Raw genomic sequence first — 14,077 nt, 5'->3', positions numbered from 1 at the left:
ATATTTCACCATGGTGGAGGTTATTGTGTAGTGACGTCATACCATGGTTAGCGGCCGCTACACCGTGGTTAGCGGTAGGTACACCATGGTTAGTGGTAGTTACACGTTGGTTAGTGGTAGGTACACCATGGTTACTGGTAGGTACACCGTGTTTAGCGGTAGGTACATCATGGTTAGCGACTGGTACACCATGGTTAGCGGTCGATACATGATGGTTAGGGACCGGTACACCATGGTTAACGACCGGTTACACTCTGGTGAAGCGGCTGGTACACCCTGGTTAGCGGCCGGTACACCATAGTTAGGGGCTGGTACACCCTGGTTAGCGACCGCTATACCACAGTGAGGGGCTCGTACAACATGATTAGCGACCGCTATACCACAGTGAGGGGCTGGTACAACATGGTAAGCGACCGCTATACCACAGTTAGGGGCTGGTACAACATGGTTAGCGGCTGGTAGACCACGGTTAGGTGCCGGTACACCACGCGTTAGACCGACAACAGGGGTTAAGGGGCCATGCAACATGACTTGTATAAAACCCGTGCCGTAGCGGGGCCAGGGCAGGCTCGCGGTGTCCAGGCCCGCGACCAGTTGCACCAAACAACTCCGGTGGAACACTCCCCGGGCTTCCAATCCAATTTAGAATCATTGTCGGCGTTGCCGAGACGCTGACTGATGACAACCGGTCACGAGTGCTCGCTGCTAAAATTAAGCACTGCCGCCAAGGAAGGCTGTCTGGCCGATGGGATGTTTGAAAAAATACTCGTGCGTAGAGATGGCTATAATTTTCTCATTTAAATCGACGGCAACGTTCACTCGAGGTGTCACAACGCAACGGGCCCCTGGGCCTCCAATACCAGCGGTGAGGATCGTGCGTTCCACTCACTCAGATTCTGTCCTCTTCTTACAGTGGGTGATGGAGAGGTGAGGCACTGGAACGGACAACAACAGGCACCGGTTACGCGCAGTCTCGACCTCACCCACTGCATTCTTGCGAGAGAAGTTCAAGGAGTTGCCCACTGATAGTTGATAGTATACTTTTGGCATTCGCACTGCCATTCTTAGCAGCGCGAGGCTACCACGAAGACGTCTCAGCGTTTAATGGACACGGTCAGCAGTGACGTCACAGGAGAGGGCGGTGGTGATGGTTGCTGTACGTAAAGCCAATCGAGTTAAGCTGAGGTGTTGTTATTCTAATTTGGACCGCGAAGCCGACACACGATGGCCTACTTCTTTTTCAAACCGCTTTGCAGTGATTTTGTTTGAATGTCCGCCACTGCACAGCAGTGTGTTGAATTGTAACTGTTGTGGGTTTACTCTCGAACACAACCGGTGTGCTGAACTAGCAACTAATTGTTTACATGACAAACCTTTACTAATCACCTGTGTTGGGTGGTGGCGGGTTTAACAACACATTCATATTTACGTGAACTAACCCAACAAAAACCTATATCATGTCTTTACCAATGTTCGTGGAGGTCTTCCAGTGTCAAACCGCAACATATCTCAGGACAACCACGTGTACATACTGGTCCCTGCCCTGTGTCCCTTCAACAACCCCACACCAACCCGCGTGGTGAACCATGGTCAAACTGCTCCCAAGCAGTTTGACCATGCTTCCTCTATTTGCGAATCGAGAATGGGATGAACGCATTCTTTTATATCTCCCTCCCCTGCACCCCCAGTTGGTTGACAGAAAACCCTGCTGCTCTGCACGGATAGGCGCATTCGGGCCTTGCAAAGCCTGAGAAGGGCTCTCCCCTTTCTCCCCCCTCCCCTTCTTCCCTGTTTCAACATGGTCCAGTTGAGATTTGCGGTTCAAGCACCCCCGTGACCACCTTGGTTAATGTTGCACGCACGCGAACGGGTGAATGCGAAGCCAGTCTCCTTGCTCCGCAGTGGACGTGGTTAATGGTACCGCCGACGTCACTGAGTTGGCCATCGCGTGTCGGTGTCAGGGACCAAATTTGACCACTTATCTCGTAAACTACCAAATAAAGGAAAGAAAAAAAACCACGTGGGAACATCGTCCCCCTGCGGGCAGACGAAAGCCCACTTGCAGGTCAGGTGCTGCGTTCACTCTGCGCCGCACAGAGGCGGCTTCCACCGGTGGGTCCCCCTAGGATAGACCGCGGTGCGGAACGGTAACGTTTGAGTCGCGATGGAAGCGCCGCATGCGGCGGAAGATGTGCAGCCGTGGTAGTGGCGACATGTTAACTACCTTGCTTGGTATACAGGAGGTCGTGGGTTTGACCCCGACCCTGATGCCTTTATATTTGGATTTTGCGTGTCTCTCAATCTCTCTCCCGTGGTGGCGTGGATTTTTGCCGGATCATCCGGTTTTTCCCTCCTCATTTGGAATCATCGTGCATTTAGAGTATTTGGCTGCTATACATTTCCACATGATGATAAACCACTTCGTTGAGATATTATTTGTAATAGCCAGGTGGCTTCCAAAATTAAGCTATACAGCTCAGTGTTCCTTACCTTGTAAAAAAAGTAAAAAGGAGAAAATGAAAATAAATAAATGGTAAAAAAAAAGAGATTGTGTGTAATGGCTCTCAGGAAAGTTCCTTTATTGAGCATTTTGTTTTCGGAAGCCCGTGGACATAAATCCGACTAAACAACGAGACTCCGGCCGGCGATTAGGGTGACAGCCAAATCGTTTTCACCGTTCCAAAAATTATAAGGCAAAATAACTGCCCGGTTGAGTCATGGAAAAGCAACCACACTTGTTCTAACCGCGGAGGCGCCGCGAGCAACGGTAAGCGGTGTAGGTCAGAGGTCACGGTCGTTCAAAGAATGATTCTGCACTCGGCGTTCACCTCATTCTCTTGCACGGGTTGACAATGGATGAGACCGGAACTCAAATCGAAGATCCACGATGTGAGAGGCCCAGAGGAAGCCCCCTCCGTGTTTATCGGTGTGTGGTACGCTTTGCTGCGCAACGGCAGACTATGGGGTGTGCTCATACTTGACTCAGACCATCATCATCATCTGTTTTGAGGTCGATAAAATTATGTACCACTTTTTACGGAATTCAACAGTGGTCGTCGATGGATAAACTGGTCCCCAAAGTAGATAGGAGGAATTTCCTCTGGCTCAGGGCTGTAAACAGGAGCCGAGCACCGCCTCCATGCTCATCTTGAGCAGGAAATCACTTTGACACTTTGGCTCTGTACGTGGTGTGGCCACGCATATTCATGAGAGGCGAGTGTTTCATTGTTACACAAGCGCGAGCGCACACAGACGTGGATTTAAACATCAGGGCCACGTGTGGAGACACTGGCGGAAGATGTGCAGCCGTGGTAGTGGGGAAACGTTGAATTCGTCCATTTCCGTTTTTGCAAAAGCTGCGACATCTCCAGGCTGTTTCTGCACGTACACGTATCAAGTGTAAAAACAAACCTTTTTAAATGTTAATTTGTAGCAGGGCGGTGGAGTGATGGTTACCCTCAGCAAGAAGGGCCTTGGTTCAATTCCCTACTACAGCGCCGCCTTTCTGTGTAAAGATTGTATGTTCTACCCCTGTTTTGCATGGGTTTCCTCCCATAGCTAAAACACACATTTGAACCGGGATTGGCCAAAATATCTCAATTCTGAAAAATTACCTGCAAATTACTCAATTGGGATCACACACAGCAGCAGGCACATTGCCCCCCTACCGTGAAAACTTAGCAAGACTGGAGACTCAATGAGGCTTTCGTGAGTAAACGAGCATTGTAGTAATAATAATGACGTTTGATTTGGTGATAAATCGCACTTTGGTTTGGGTTTCTAGCAAGAAGATCGATTTTAATAGCGGACTGCCTTCAATTCTCAAATAAAATGTTTCGCCTCACCAGCGTGAGGACGTCAATGATCACTGGATTCCCTTCTCACGTTCATTGGCTTCGGCTCAGCATTTCCCCCCCCCCCCCCGCCATGCTGTGGCCAAGTTTCCCCGAGTGTGCTGGGTTACGTTGAAGAAGAGTCCATCAGTGGCCACACCCGCTGCCCTCGCACTGCGTGGGGCCCATCGTCTCTAGCCGAGAAGGGGTCGATGGCTGCCACTGTCCACTTTGTCAAGGGCCGTTATGGGGGGAGGTCGAAGAGGTGACCTCTGGATTGCAAAGTCCGCCGTGCTCAAACCGTCTTGGCGTACGAGCGTAAATTCAACTGCCGTTCTTTTTTGCATTCTCAATGACTTTTTGAAATAAAACGGGTACACACGTCCAGAGGAATGTAGAATCCCAACTACAAACGCATGGCATCTGGGAGTGAAAACAACCAAAAGCTGGTAAATGTACGTATGTATGTTAAACTTCTTTTGCACCGTACATAGCCAACCGTGCTAACCGGAGGTGCGGGGGAAGGACAACAAAGCCTTGGGCAAACTTAGAATCACGCACGTGCGTGCATGAGTTTGTGCGTGCGTGAGTCAGGATAACGAGCAGCAGGCGCGTGCGGTGCGATTGTGAGCGTGTGGCTGCACACCGGGCCGCTGGGAGCGCCGCTGCCGGCTGATGAGGCACGCCGCCACGGTGCTGAAGAGGACTGCGATGGCCAGGAAGCAGATGCCGGCGATGACCCCGGCAAGGATCGGCTGAGGCACTTCCAGGGCGGGCCGTGTGGGGGACAGCGCCCCTGCAGGACCGACGTCGGGGCCGGGGCGGTGCAAATGCGGCAAATACATTCAGGCAAGAGAAACAGCCACGCAACCGGTTTGGTGCTTAAAATGCCCCACCGTGTCAAAACCATGGACAACACCTCTCTCCTCAATCGTTCCAAAGTCCGAGTCCAGCTGTAGTTTTAATCTGTGGAGGGTGGAGGGGGGGGGTGGCGGTGGGTCCGATGGCAGCTGTCCCCGCCGCATGGCGCGAGGTGGCACGCAGCACCGGCCAGCCGGTGGGCATTCGTCTCCAAGGAGGGGCCAATGTTTGCTATGTCACTCCAATTAAGTTATGTGCAATACATTTTTTTTTGGACCTTGGCCATTGTGCCGAAGCTTTAAAAAAGCACCCTGAGAGCGAGTGTTTAAGGGCGCTTTTTAAATAGAAATTATTATAACAATGTCCTTTTTTCCACGGGATTTTAAACGTCCACTGTGATGCAGACAGTCCCAATATTATGGATAACAGACCGGCACTATTAACTGGGGTGGCCATCGGGCTCAAACGGCGAACCACTCTCCTCCTTGGCCTGCACTGCTGCATCACGGTTTAAAAGTGAGCCGATCACGCACAAGCGCACAGCAAATCAAATTCATGAGTGCGGTCAGGGGCATCTTGAATTCCGGCATCTGAATAAGAATCTTTATTTGGACTGTAGAAGGAATCTGATGAGCTATGAAGCTCTTTTTCACAGATGTCCAGCATGGGCGTGGTCAGCAAGTTAATTGAGTCCAGCTTAGAGGACCAACACGGTGGACAGATGTTAACTACCTCGCCTGGTATACAGCAGGTCATAGGTTCGATCCTGACCCTGACGCCTGTATATGTGAAGTTTGCATGTCTCTCTCCCCGTGGTCATGTGCATATTTCTCCGGGTCCTCCGGTTTTTCCCTCCACATTTATAATCAACATCACGCGCTCAGAATATTTGGCTGCTGCTCCAAATTTCCACATGTTAAGCCACTTTGTGAGCTATCATTTGAGGCCAGGTCGCTTCTGAAAAGGAGCTATACAGCTCAGTAGTGCCTTACCTTGTAACATTTTTTAAAAGTTTAGATTTAATTTGTTTGTGGATGCGTCTCTCTTTCGGCAGCCGGCGAGGGGGGTCGCGGTTAACGGTGGTCGTCCCCCATGCGTCGCGCGCACCACCCACCTGCCATCCACACGGTGACCGTGTTGGTGGGCTCGCTGATGCCGTCATCAGCCACCACGAGCACGCGGAACTCGTACCATGTGGTCTAGACGGGGGCCGCGGGCGGCGGGGACACAGCGCAGCAACGTGACACGCAGTGCGCATCAGCAACAACACCCGGCCCCAGCCATGCATACTTTTCTTGACCCTTTCCCGTCCCGATGATGTACGTACGTGTGTACGTCATCATAAAAGATACCCGAAGAAAACCAAAATAAAATAACTTTATCGGTACCGAGGTTCCCGCAAGGCCATGTGGGAGGGCATGTGGCACAGTTTGATGCCAACTATTATAGAGTGCAGTCGTGTCGCTATGGATCTTTGCGGTGAGAGCAATGTGTTAAAATACAGCTGCGCTATGTGTCTCTAAATAAAATTAATGCCGAGCCGCTGGTGTGTTACAATATTTAGCAGTGAACGGGACACCCACCCGTATATTATCAGAGCGTGCCTGTTTGCATGTTCACCACAAGTACGTTGTGTGGTGAATACAGACTTGATGCCTTGCAAGAGCTATCTATTTGGTGTTTGAACATCTTAACACCTCCTGTTTTATTGCCAGAAAGGCTAAAGCCTAATCTTATTTTTTTCACAATTAATTATACCACACATGCCTCCTTCCCATGCTTGCTTCACCATTAAATACAAATTATTTACATAACCCATCAGCCACACAGCATTCTGGGAGTGCACCTTATCTGCAGCAGTGATTCAAAACAAGCATATTCCAGAAAGGTTTTCGACATTCAGCGTCTCATTGGCAGTTAAGAGTATTTGGCAGCTATATATGATAAGCCACTTCGTTCAGCTATCATTTGTGGCCAAGTTGCTTCTGAAAAGAGCTATATAACTCAGGGCCGGAGTGAGGTTCGTGTAGGCCCCTAGGCACTTCTGTTTCGTAGGCCTTCAGTAATAACTTTCTACAGTTGGTACTGCCCACGTTATTACCATTTGAAATGTTTTGCAAAGACAAAAATTGTAAACAAAGGTCTGCAGGAGGCTGGGATTGACTTGTGCACCATTGTGATGCACTTTTGCACCACTCTTTAGACAAACGATGTGACAGGCTTAAGGAATTTGAAACAGTCGCCAGAGGTTTCTCAACATCTGGCTATAAAGAGAGCCGTGCACGAAAGAAGAAACAATTTGCTCGCACTGATTTCAGTGCGTACAATCCAAGTGACAGATTCTGTATCCAATGCTTCTGTCACATCGTGGATCAACTTATTGTGGAGATAGAAAAATGGCAAAATGCATGCGCCAGATTGAATAATCGATTCATTTTCTTCTAGATTTGAAGCTTTCGTGACTGCAAGGAATCATATTCTTAGGTTTTTTCGGTAAAGTCACGTAGGTAAAACATCTAAATTAATGAAAATAAAATAAAATAAAACAAAAATCACGACGTTTCGGAGGCAACACAAGTCTCCGTCATCAGGTGGGACCGTCACAGCCGAATTAGCTGCATCAAGTGAGGCAATGATTCAAGATGTAATCCCTTATAAGCAAGTTGAAGGGGGGAGGAGAGGGGGGGGGAGCTCATCAGAATGTGGTAGCCAATGAATGGAACGTATCGGGAGGGAGGGGGGCGGGGCCACATGGCCTCCCAGCATTGAACCACTTCTTGGACCACATCAATTCTAGACACCCATCCATCAGATTCACCATGGAAGTGGAGAAAGACGGTAAACTACCATTCTTGGATATTCTGTTTGAGAGGAGGCCTGACGGATCCTTGGGACATTCTGTCTACAGGAAAGCCACCCACACAGATTCCTACTTGAAACCGGATTCCCACCACCACCCATCTCAAAAGAATTCTCTCATCAAAACGCTATACCACAGAGCCCATGGCATTTCTGACAAACACCACCTGACCGGTGAATTAAGACATGTACATCGGGCCCTCAGGATGAACGGATACTCTGACCGTACTATCCGCCAAGCTGTCTCTCCCACCACACAGAAACAGCCACATGAAACTCCGACCAAAACCATCACGTTACCATACATAGCAGGCGTGACCAAAACGATCTCCAAAATTCTAAACAAACATAAGATCCAAGTCCGATTCAGTACAGTGCATAAAATCCGTGATCTGATTCCATCTGTGAAGGATGTCGTTCCTGACTTACAGTATCCTGGAGTCTACAAATTGAGTTGCATTTGTGGTGATTGCTACATTGGAGAAACGAAACGTCATGTTTCTGATCGTGTCCGCGAGCACAAGTCAGATCTGAAACACGGCAGAACTGATTCTTCTGCCGTTGCCGATCATTGCTACAACTCGGTGGGCTCTCATGAAATTGTCTTTTCCGAGACCAAGGTTCTCTGCAAACCTCCCGGCTACCATCAAAGGTTTGTACACGAAGCCATACAAATATACAAACACAGACATAATTTCAACCGTGATGATGGGTACAAACTTAGTAATCATTGGAAAGATGTTATCAACCACGCAAAAAAGACTTAATTACACTTTTTTGGACCATCTTATCTGACAGGCACTATTTTACTTTACTTTACCGAGTGTTAACATCCCCAGTTGTTTAACAGTACTCTCTTCATTGTTCAGCCAGCATTGGTATAAACATGGGCATTTTCGTTCTTTTGTCTATCATGTGTATCAGGCCTCCCCTCTCCCTCTCTGTCCATTGTGTTGGCGTGTGCAGCAGCAACCGCGTCCAAGCCGTCGTCTTTTTTTGGCCCCCCTCCCCCTCCCGATGCGTTGTACTTAGCACTCCGTGCTGTCTTTGAGCCCCGCCCCCCTCCCTCCCGATACGTTCCATTCATTGGCTACCACATTCTGATGAGCTCCCCCCCCCCCTCTCCTCCCCCCTTCAACTTGCTTATAAGGGATTACATCTTGAATCATTGCCTCACTTGATGCAGCTAATTCAGCTGTGACGGTCCCACCTGATGACGGAGACTTGTGTTGCCTCCGAAACGTCGTGATTTTTGTTTTATTTTATTTCCATTAATTTTGATGGTTTACCTACGTGACTTTACCGAAAAAACCTAAGAATACGATTAATTTTCCTTGTCAATAGACCACTGCCAGATCTTGAAAAATTCACAATGTAACACAATTTTTGTTCCTGGGTACTAAGTGTTATTTTTTCATTGCTTATGCCTAAAAAATATAGAAAATGGCTATTATTCCTCACAAACTTTGCTTTTGTGACCAGGACTTTACATGAACGAAAGACACAAATGCACATGTTTTTTCATTGAAAATAGTTCAATTTCAAAATATCACTGTCCTGATTCCAAAAGAAAAGTTTGTGGGGAATAATAGCTATTTTCTGTACTTTTGAGGAATAAGCAATTAGGAAATAACACTTATGACCCAGGAACAACATTTTTATTGTTACACAGTGTGAAAATCATTCACTGATGAATTCCTGTTGTTCCTGCAGCATTTGTATGGCAGATGTTGCTCCAAGCCCAAATATCTGACAAGCTGATCAGCTACTTTCCAATGTTGACATTGCTCTCAGGCTGCATCTTGCCGTGGTGGGGATGAAATGTGAAGGGTAGTGTTCTTTTTCGAAGCTAAAGCCGATGAAAAGAAAAACTGTCTCCGATCAACCATAGGGCAACAACGCCACAGTCTGCCTTTGCACTGCTCTCTATTGAGATTGTGAGACAAACACCATTTGAAGATCTTATTTGGTAATTTTATAAATGAAAAAAAGCTCGCCGGTGTTAATTTCTTTCACCTTATGAAAAAAAGACATTGACATGACTCTGCCTCTTTGTATATACACTGTGCCTATCCTTGCTATATAGGCCCTAGGGACAGTATATTAGATAATACGGCCCTGATATAGCTCAGTGGGCCTTACCTGGTAAACTAAAAACAGTTTAGTTTAGTCAGGCTTGCTTGAGTCAATGTTGGTGAACTGCCCAATGTTTGTGGGCAAGCACCCGTTCCGAAGGAAATGGGTCTCCGTTTGAAACAAGGGTCCACGTAGTACACGCCACAAGCTAACCAGAGCGTTGTTGTGGATAGTGTTAACATTATCTACAATGGAACACATCTTGAGCAGTGTGGATGGCCGATTGGACGAGGCAACCGATGGATTGGCAGCCAAAGGAGAAAGATGGCGAAGAGGACGTCCACGAAGGAGATGGAACTTTGAAATCAGCTCCTTACACACGAGCGAGATGAACAGTAGCATCCCAGGACCTTGAGGGATGGTGACAGCATAGGGAGGCCTTTGCACCGTACATAGCCAACCATGCTAATGAGGGAGTACATTTAGCCATAATTTCAACATTTTATAAACGTGGAGCGGCGGCACACTGGTTAGCTTACCGCACTACAAACCTGGCGACCCGAGTCAGATTCCGAGCCACGGCAAACATTAATGGTGTGACCCTCCCCCTGCCCCCTGCCACTGCCCCCCCTCCACCCCCCCGCCCTCCCCCTCCCGGAACCAACTCGCAAACGGGAACGGAATGAGCGAGAGACGTGGGGCGGTTACCTTGAGCAGCCCGCGCAGCTCCACCTGGGTGTGCGACCCGGCCACGGTCTCCACCTCCTCCCAGCCCGCCCAGCGGTGTCGCGACTCCACGCTGTAGTTGAAGGCTGCCTCGCTCTGGTTGAGCGGCGGGAGCCACGCGAGCAGCAGGGCGCTCTCCGTCTGGTTGGCGGTGAGGCACCGCGGAGGAGGCAGCGTGGCCGAGTTGAATCCCGCGCGCAGGTGCGGCTCGGCCGTCGTGGCGTACGGGGCTGGCGAAGGAAAGACGCGCGCGTGCGCGCATGCACACAAGGATTTAAGAAACCTGCCCGGCTCTGTCACAAGGGTGAGTAAAGTGACATGAGCTAAAATTAAAATGTACACTAAACTCATGGCCAACCTAAAACTAGTCTAGTGTGTATGAACAAGCACAAAACCTCATGCACGGTGCACAAAAAAAAAGTAAAACATTCCTCAAGAAGTGCATTGTGATCATTTTAAACTATTGACGGTTTTTGCATAATGCACTAGGCTGAGTGATTAGTAAAATTACAATAAACAAAACACGGAAAATCGCGAGGCTGATTGTGGCATCACAGCAGCCGCATCGGTGTTGTACGAGGGCTCGCACATTGAGAAGGGATACAATGCAAAGGTTCTACATCTTCATTTCATTTCAAGATAATTACCTAAAAACGGTAAACAAATATATATCTCATCTCTGCCTCCTGTCTATATCTCCCACATTTCACTAAATATGTATTTTTGTCGGCATTTAATTTAGCTACAACTTGTCTAAATCTCTCGAAAGAGCCCCCAACGAGCCATGCACCACCGCCGAAAACACGTATGCTTGCTTGCTTAGCCTCGGCACGGCTCCAGCTCGGCTCTATACTCAAGTGAGCCACGGCTCAAAATCCACGCTTCACTTGAGCCGGCTCGGAGCATGTTCTCAGCCACGCCCGGGATTCCTGAGCCTGAGGCCAAGCCACGGCTGAGCCAGCCCGCTCGTGCATCTTTGGCAACAGCCGAGCGGCTCAAGGCCCGGGCCGAGCCGTGACAGAAGCTGAGCCAGAGCCAGGCCGCACCTCGGAATCTCGGCGCGCGACACCGGCCGCCACGTGGGCGGCGCGAGAGGAGCTCACACTGCGTGCGGACGGTGAGGATGGAACTGAAGGGCCCGCTGCCCATCTGGTTGTGCGCCAGCACGCTGAACTGGTAGAATTTTCCGGGCTCCAGGTCGCCCACGGTGATCTCCGAGTGAGCGGCAGGCACCGGCAGCGGGTCCCAGTAGGACGGCCGTCGGTCGAGCCGCTTCACCCTGGCGGCACACGTCCCCCCCCCACCAAACAACGTGGCGCAGAACCCCTCCCTTAACATAAACCATGCCCGCGTCGGCACGCAGACGGTGTGCAGATGGTGGCAAGGGGGCAGCCCCACAACTGCCTTCCCCGTGGCCATGCTGGCGGAAGAGCCACTACAGGGAGCTCTGTGGAGCCCCCTCTCTCGAGTGCATGTGGCCAACCTCTTCTATGCTGCAGGATACATCTCGGAAGACGTGGGAGTACCCCCCACTTTACCCCACCACACCTGGACCTGACTATTTGCGGTTTACGCACGTACACTGCTGGATCGACCAAGGCAATTGCGTACTCGTGCCATTCCAGGTAGAAGGGCCTCCACTGGAGGGAGCTTAACAGTGCCACTCCAGAGGCTATTTGGCCTCTTCTTCCAAGCTGGCCAGATGGCGATAAATGGCCAGACGGCCGCAGATAAGTTACACCACAGTTAGTCGAGAGGCAGAGTTCAAAAACGTGCCCAGTTTTACAAGTGCCACACCAGGAAACCAGAGTGGCAGTATGGTAAGGTAAAACATCGAACAGTAATTTCACACCGTACCTTAAAACATGTTTCTGTACCCCACCAGGCCGTTGAAATTGTGTTCTGTAATTCCAAACCTTACATCGTACTTAAGGAAAAAAATGCTTAGAAAATAAGCGATAAACGACAAGCAAATTCATAGTTGATCGTTTTGCATGATTAATTTGTTTGTAGAAAGCTCCTTACTCTTAAAATAACTAAACGAATATCCCGTGAACATGTTTGATCCTATCTTGAAATTACGAATGATTATCAGAAATTAACTGATTAACTGAGTTGGTGTATGAAGAGAGTACAAAAAGGGAATGGCAATATACCGTACTTTCGTACCCTACCTGATGAAAACAATCTCATTCCGTAATATCGTATCGTTCTTAAGAACTAAAATAAATCCCCTTACCGCACTGTAATTCCGTACTGACACCCTTACGGGAGATCTAACAGGCGACCTCTGGAATGCAAATCCTATTAATACCCCGCCATGAAACATATTGCTTCATACACATATATTTCTAAAAACAATGTTAACATAGAAACTTCAACGACAATATAAAGCGGGAGGAGGGGTGGGAAGGGGGGTTTCTTAAACCCATCGGCCAGAGTGGATAAAGGTACCAGACGGTGAAGTGCTGGGCATATCCACCGTCGTAGCCCGGGGCCCACGACAGATTGGCCGAGTCGAGGGCGGAAGAGGCGTGGAGGTCGCGCGCCGAGTGGGGCGTGGTGCCTGCACGGGGGGGGGGGGCGGGGCGGGCGGAGGGGGGCACCGCAGGCTCCATCACGGGGGGGGGGGGGTGGGTGGCGGGCGGGGGACAAAGCTTGCACGCGACGTGCACACACACCCCCCCGTCCGGGCACCATTCTCAAGTGGCCAGTGGCGGTGGTTTTCGTCATCGTTTTGAGTTCACGTGTACCTGCTGCCTTACGTGTAGGGCTGTTCTGTTCGATCGTGTGTCCGTTTGTATTGTTTGAGCGAGGTGTTAACTACCTTGCCTGGTATACAGGAGGTCGTGGGTTCGATCCCAATCCTGACGCCTGCATATTTCGAGTATGCATGTTCTCCCCGTGTTCGCGTGAATTTTTCTCGGGGTCCTCCGGTTTTTCCCTCCACATTTAGAAACATGCATTTAGAGTATTTGGCTGGTATAAATTTCCGCATGATAAGCCATTTCGTTCAGCTGTCATTTATGGCCATGTCGCTTCTGAAAAATGGCTATACATCTCAGTGGGCCTTACCTGATAAAATAAAAAATAGTCTAGGTTTTAGTTTTTTTATACTTTTTGCCACTATATGAAGTATTAACCATTAATGATGTATGTAGTTTTTGTGTATGTTGAACTTCTTTCGCACTGGACATAGCCAATCGTGCTGATCGAAGGTGCGAGGGAAGGACAACAAACTAAATACTAAAATAACTTCTCAAGAAATTAGTTTTCCATTCAGATTTAAAAGTGCATAGCTCCAGTGGCTTACTAATGTTGAAAGGAAGAGCGTTCCAGACGGCCACAGAAGCGCATCTGAAAGCGCGTGACGCGGTGACTGTCTTTGTTCAATGGCCAGCCAAAAGCCGCTGCTGCTGCGAGGATGACTGGAGTTCGCATGATGGTTTATGTTCCTTGACGAGATCAGCAAGGTAGTTTGATTCATTTGCGGCGAGCACTTTTTGTGTGATAAGCGCGACCTTATGATTATCATCATCGTCACCATCAACCATGGTTAACAATCCACTGTTGCATGAGGCCCTCCTCCAAGCTGTCCCCACTGCGAATTACCAAGCAATGTGACGTGGCACCTTCACACAAGTCGATTGCATTTCTCCATCAGCACGGTGGACGCCCTCTCAAATGCATTCCATTCCTTGTCTTTCGCCCACATCTGACCT

At 49.2% G+C, this 14,077-nt stretch overlaps 1 protein-coding gene across 2 annotated transcripts in view; it reads right to left on the bottom strand.

Moving 5' to 3' along the window:
• LOC144728673 (protein turtle homolog B-like) overlaps window positions 1-14,077 on the bottom strand; it is a 183,443-nt gene that overhangs the window by 25,627 nt on the left and 143,739 nt on the right. For both annotated transcript variants that reach the window (XM_078608261.1, XM_078608260.1), the window contains exons 12-17: window positions 12,810-12,921; window positions 11,459-11,634; window positions 10,338-10,585; window positions 5,809-5,893; window positions 4,480-4,629; window positions 890-935 (exon numbers count right to left, since the gene is read on the bottom strand). In XM_078608261.1, the coding sequence (XP_078464387.1) occupies window positions 890-935; window positions 4,480-4,629; window positions 5,809-5,893; window positions 10,338-10,585; window positions 11,459-11,634; window positions 12,810-12,921 (817 nt within the window). The remainder of the gene's footprint in view (window positions 1-889; window positions 936-4,479; window positions 4,630-5,808; window positions 5,894-10,337; window positions 10,586-11,458; window positions 11,635-12,809; window positions 12,922-14,077) is intronic.

This window comes from Lampetra planeri, chromosome 29, assembly GCF_965212315.1.
Source record: "Lampetra planeri chromosome 29, kcLamPlan1.2.h2, whole genome shotgun sequence".
Taxonomy (NCBI): domain Eukaryota; kingdom Metazoa; phylum Chordata; class Hyperoartia; order Petromyzontiformes; family Petromyzontidae; genus Lampetra; species Lampetra planeri.
Note: the sequence above shows the minus strand (reverse complement) of the source record. Positions and strands in the feature narration are given on the sequence as shown.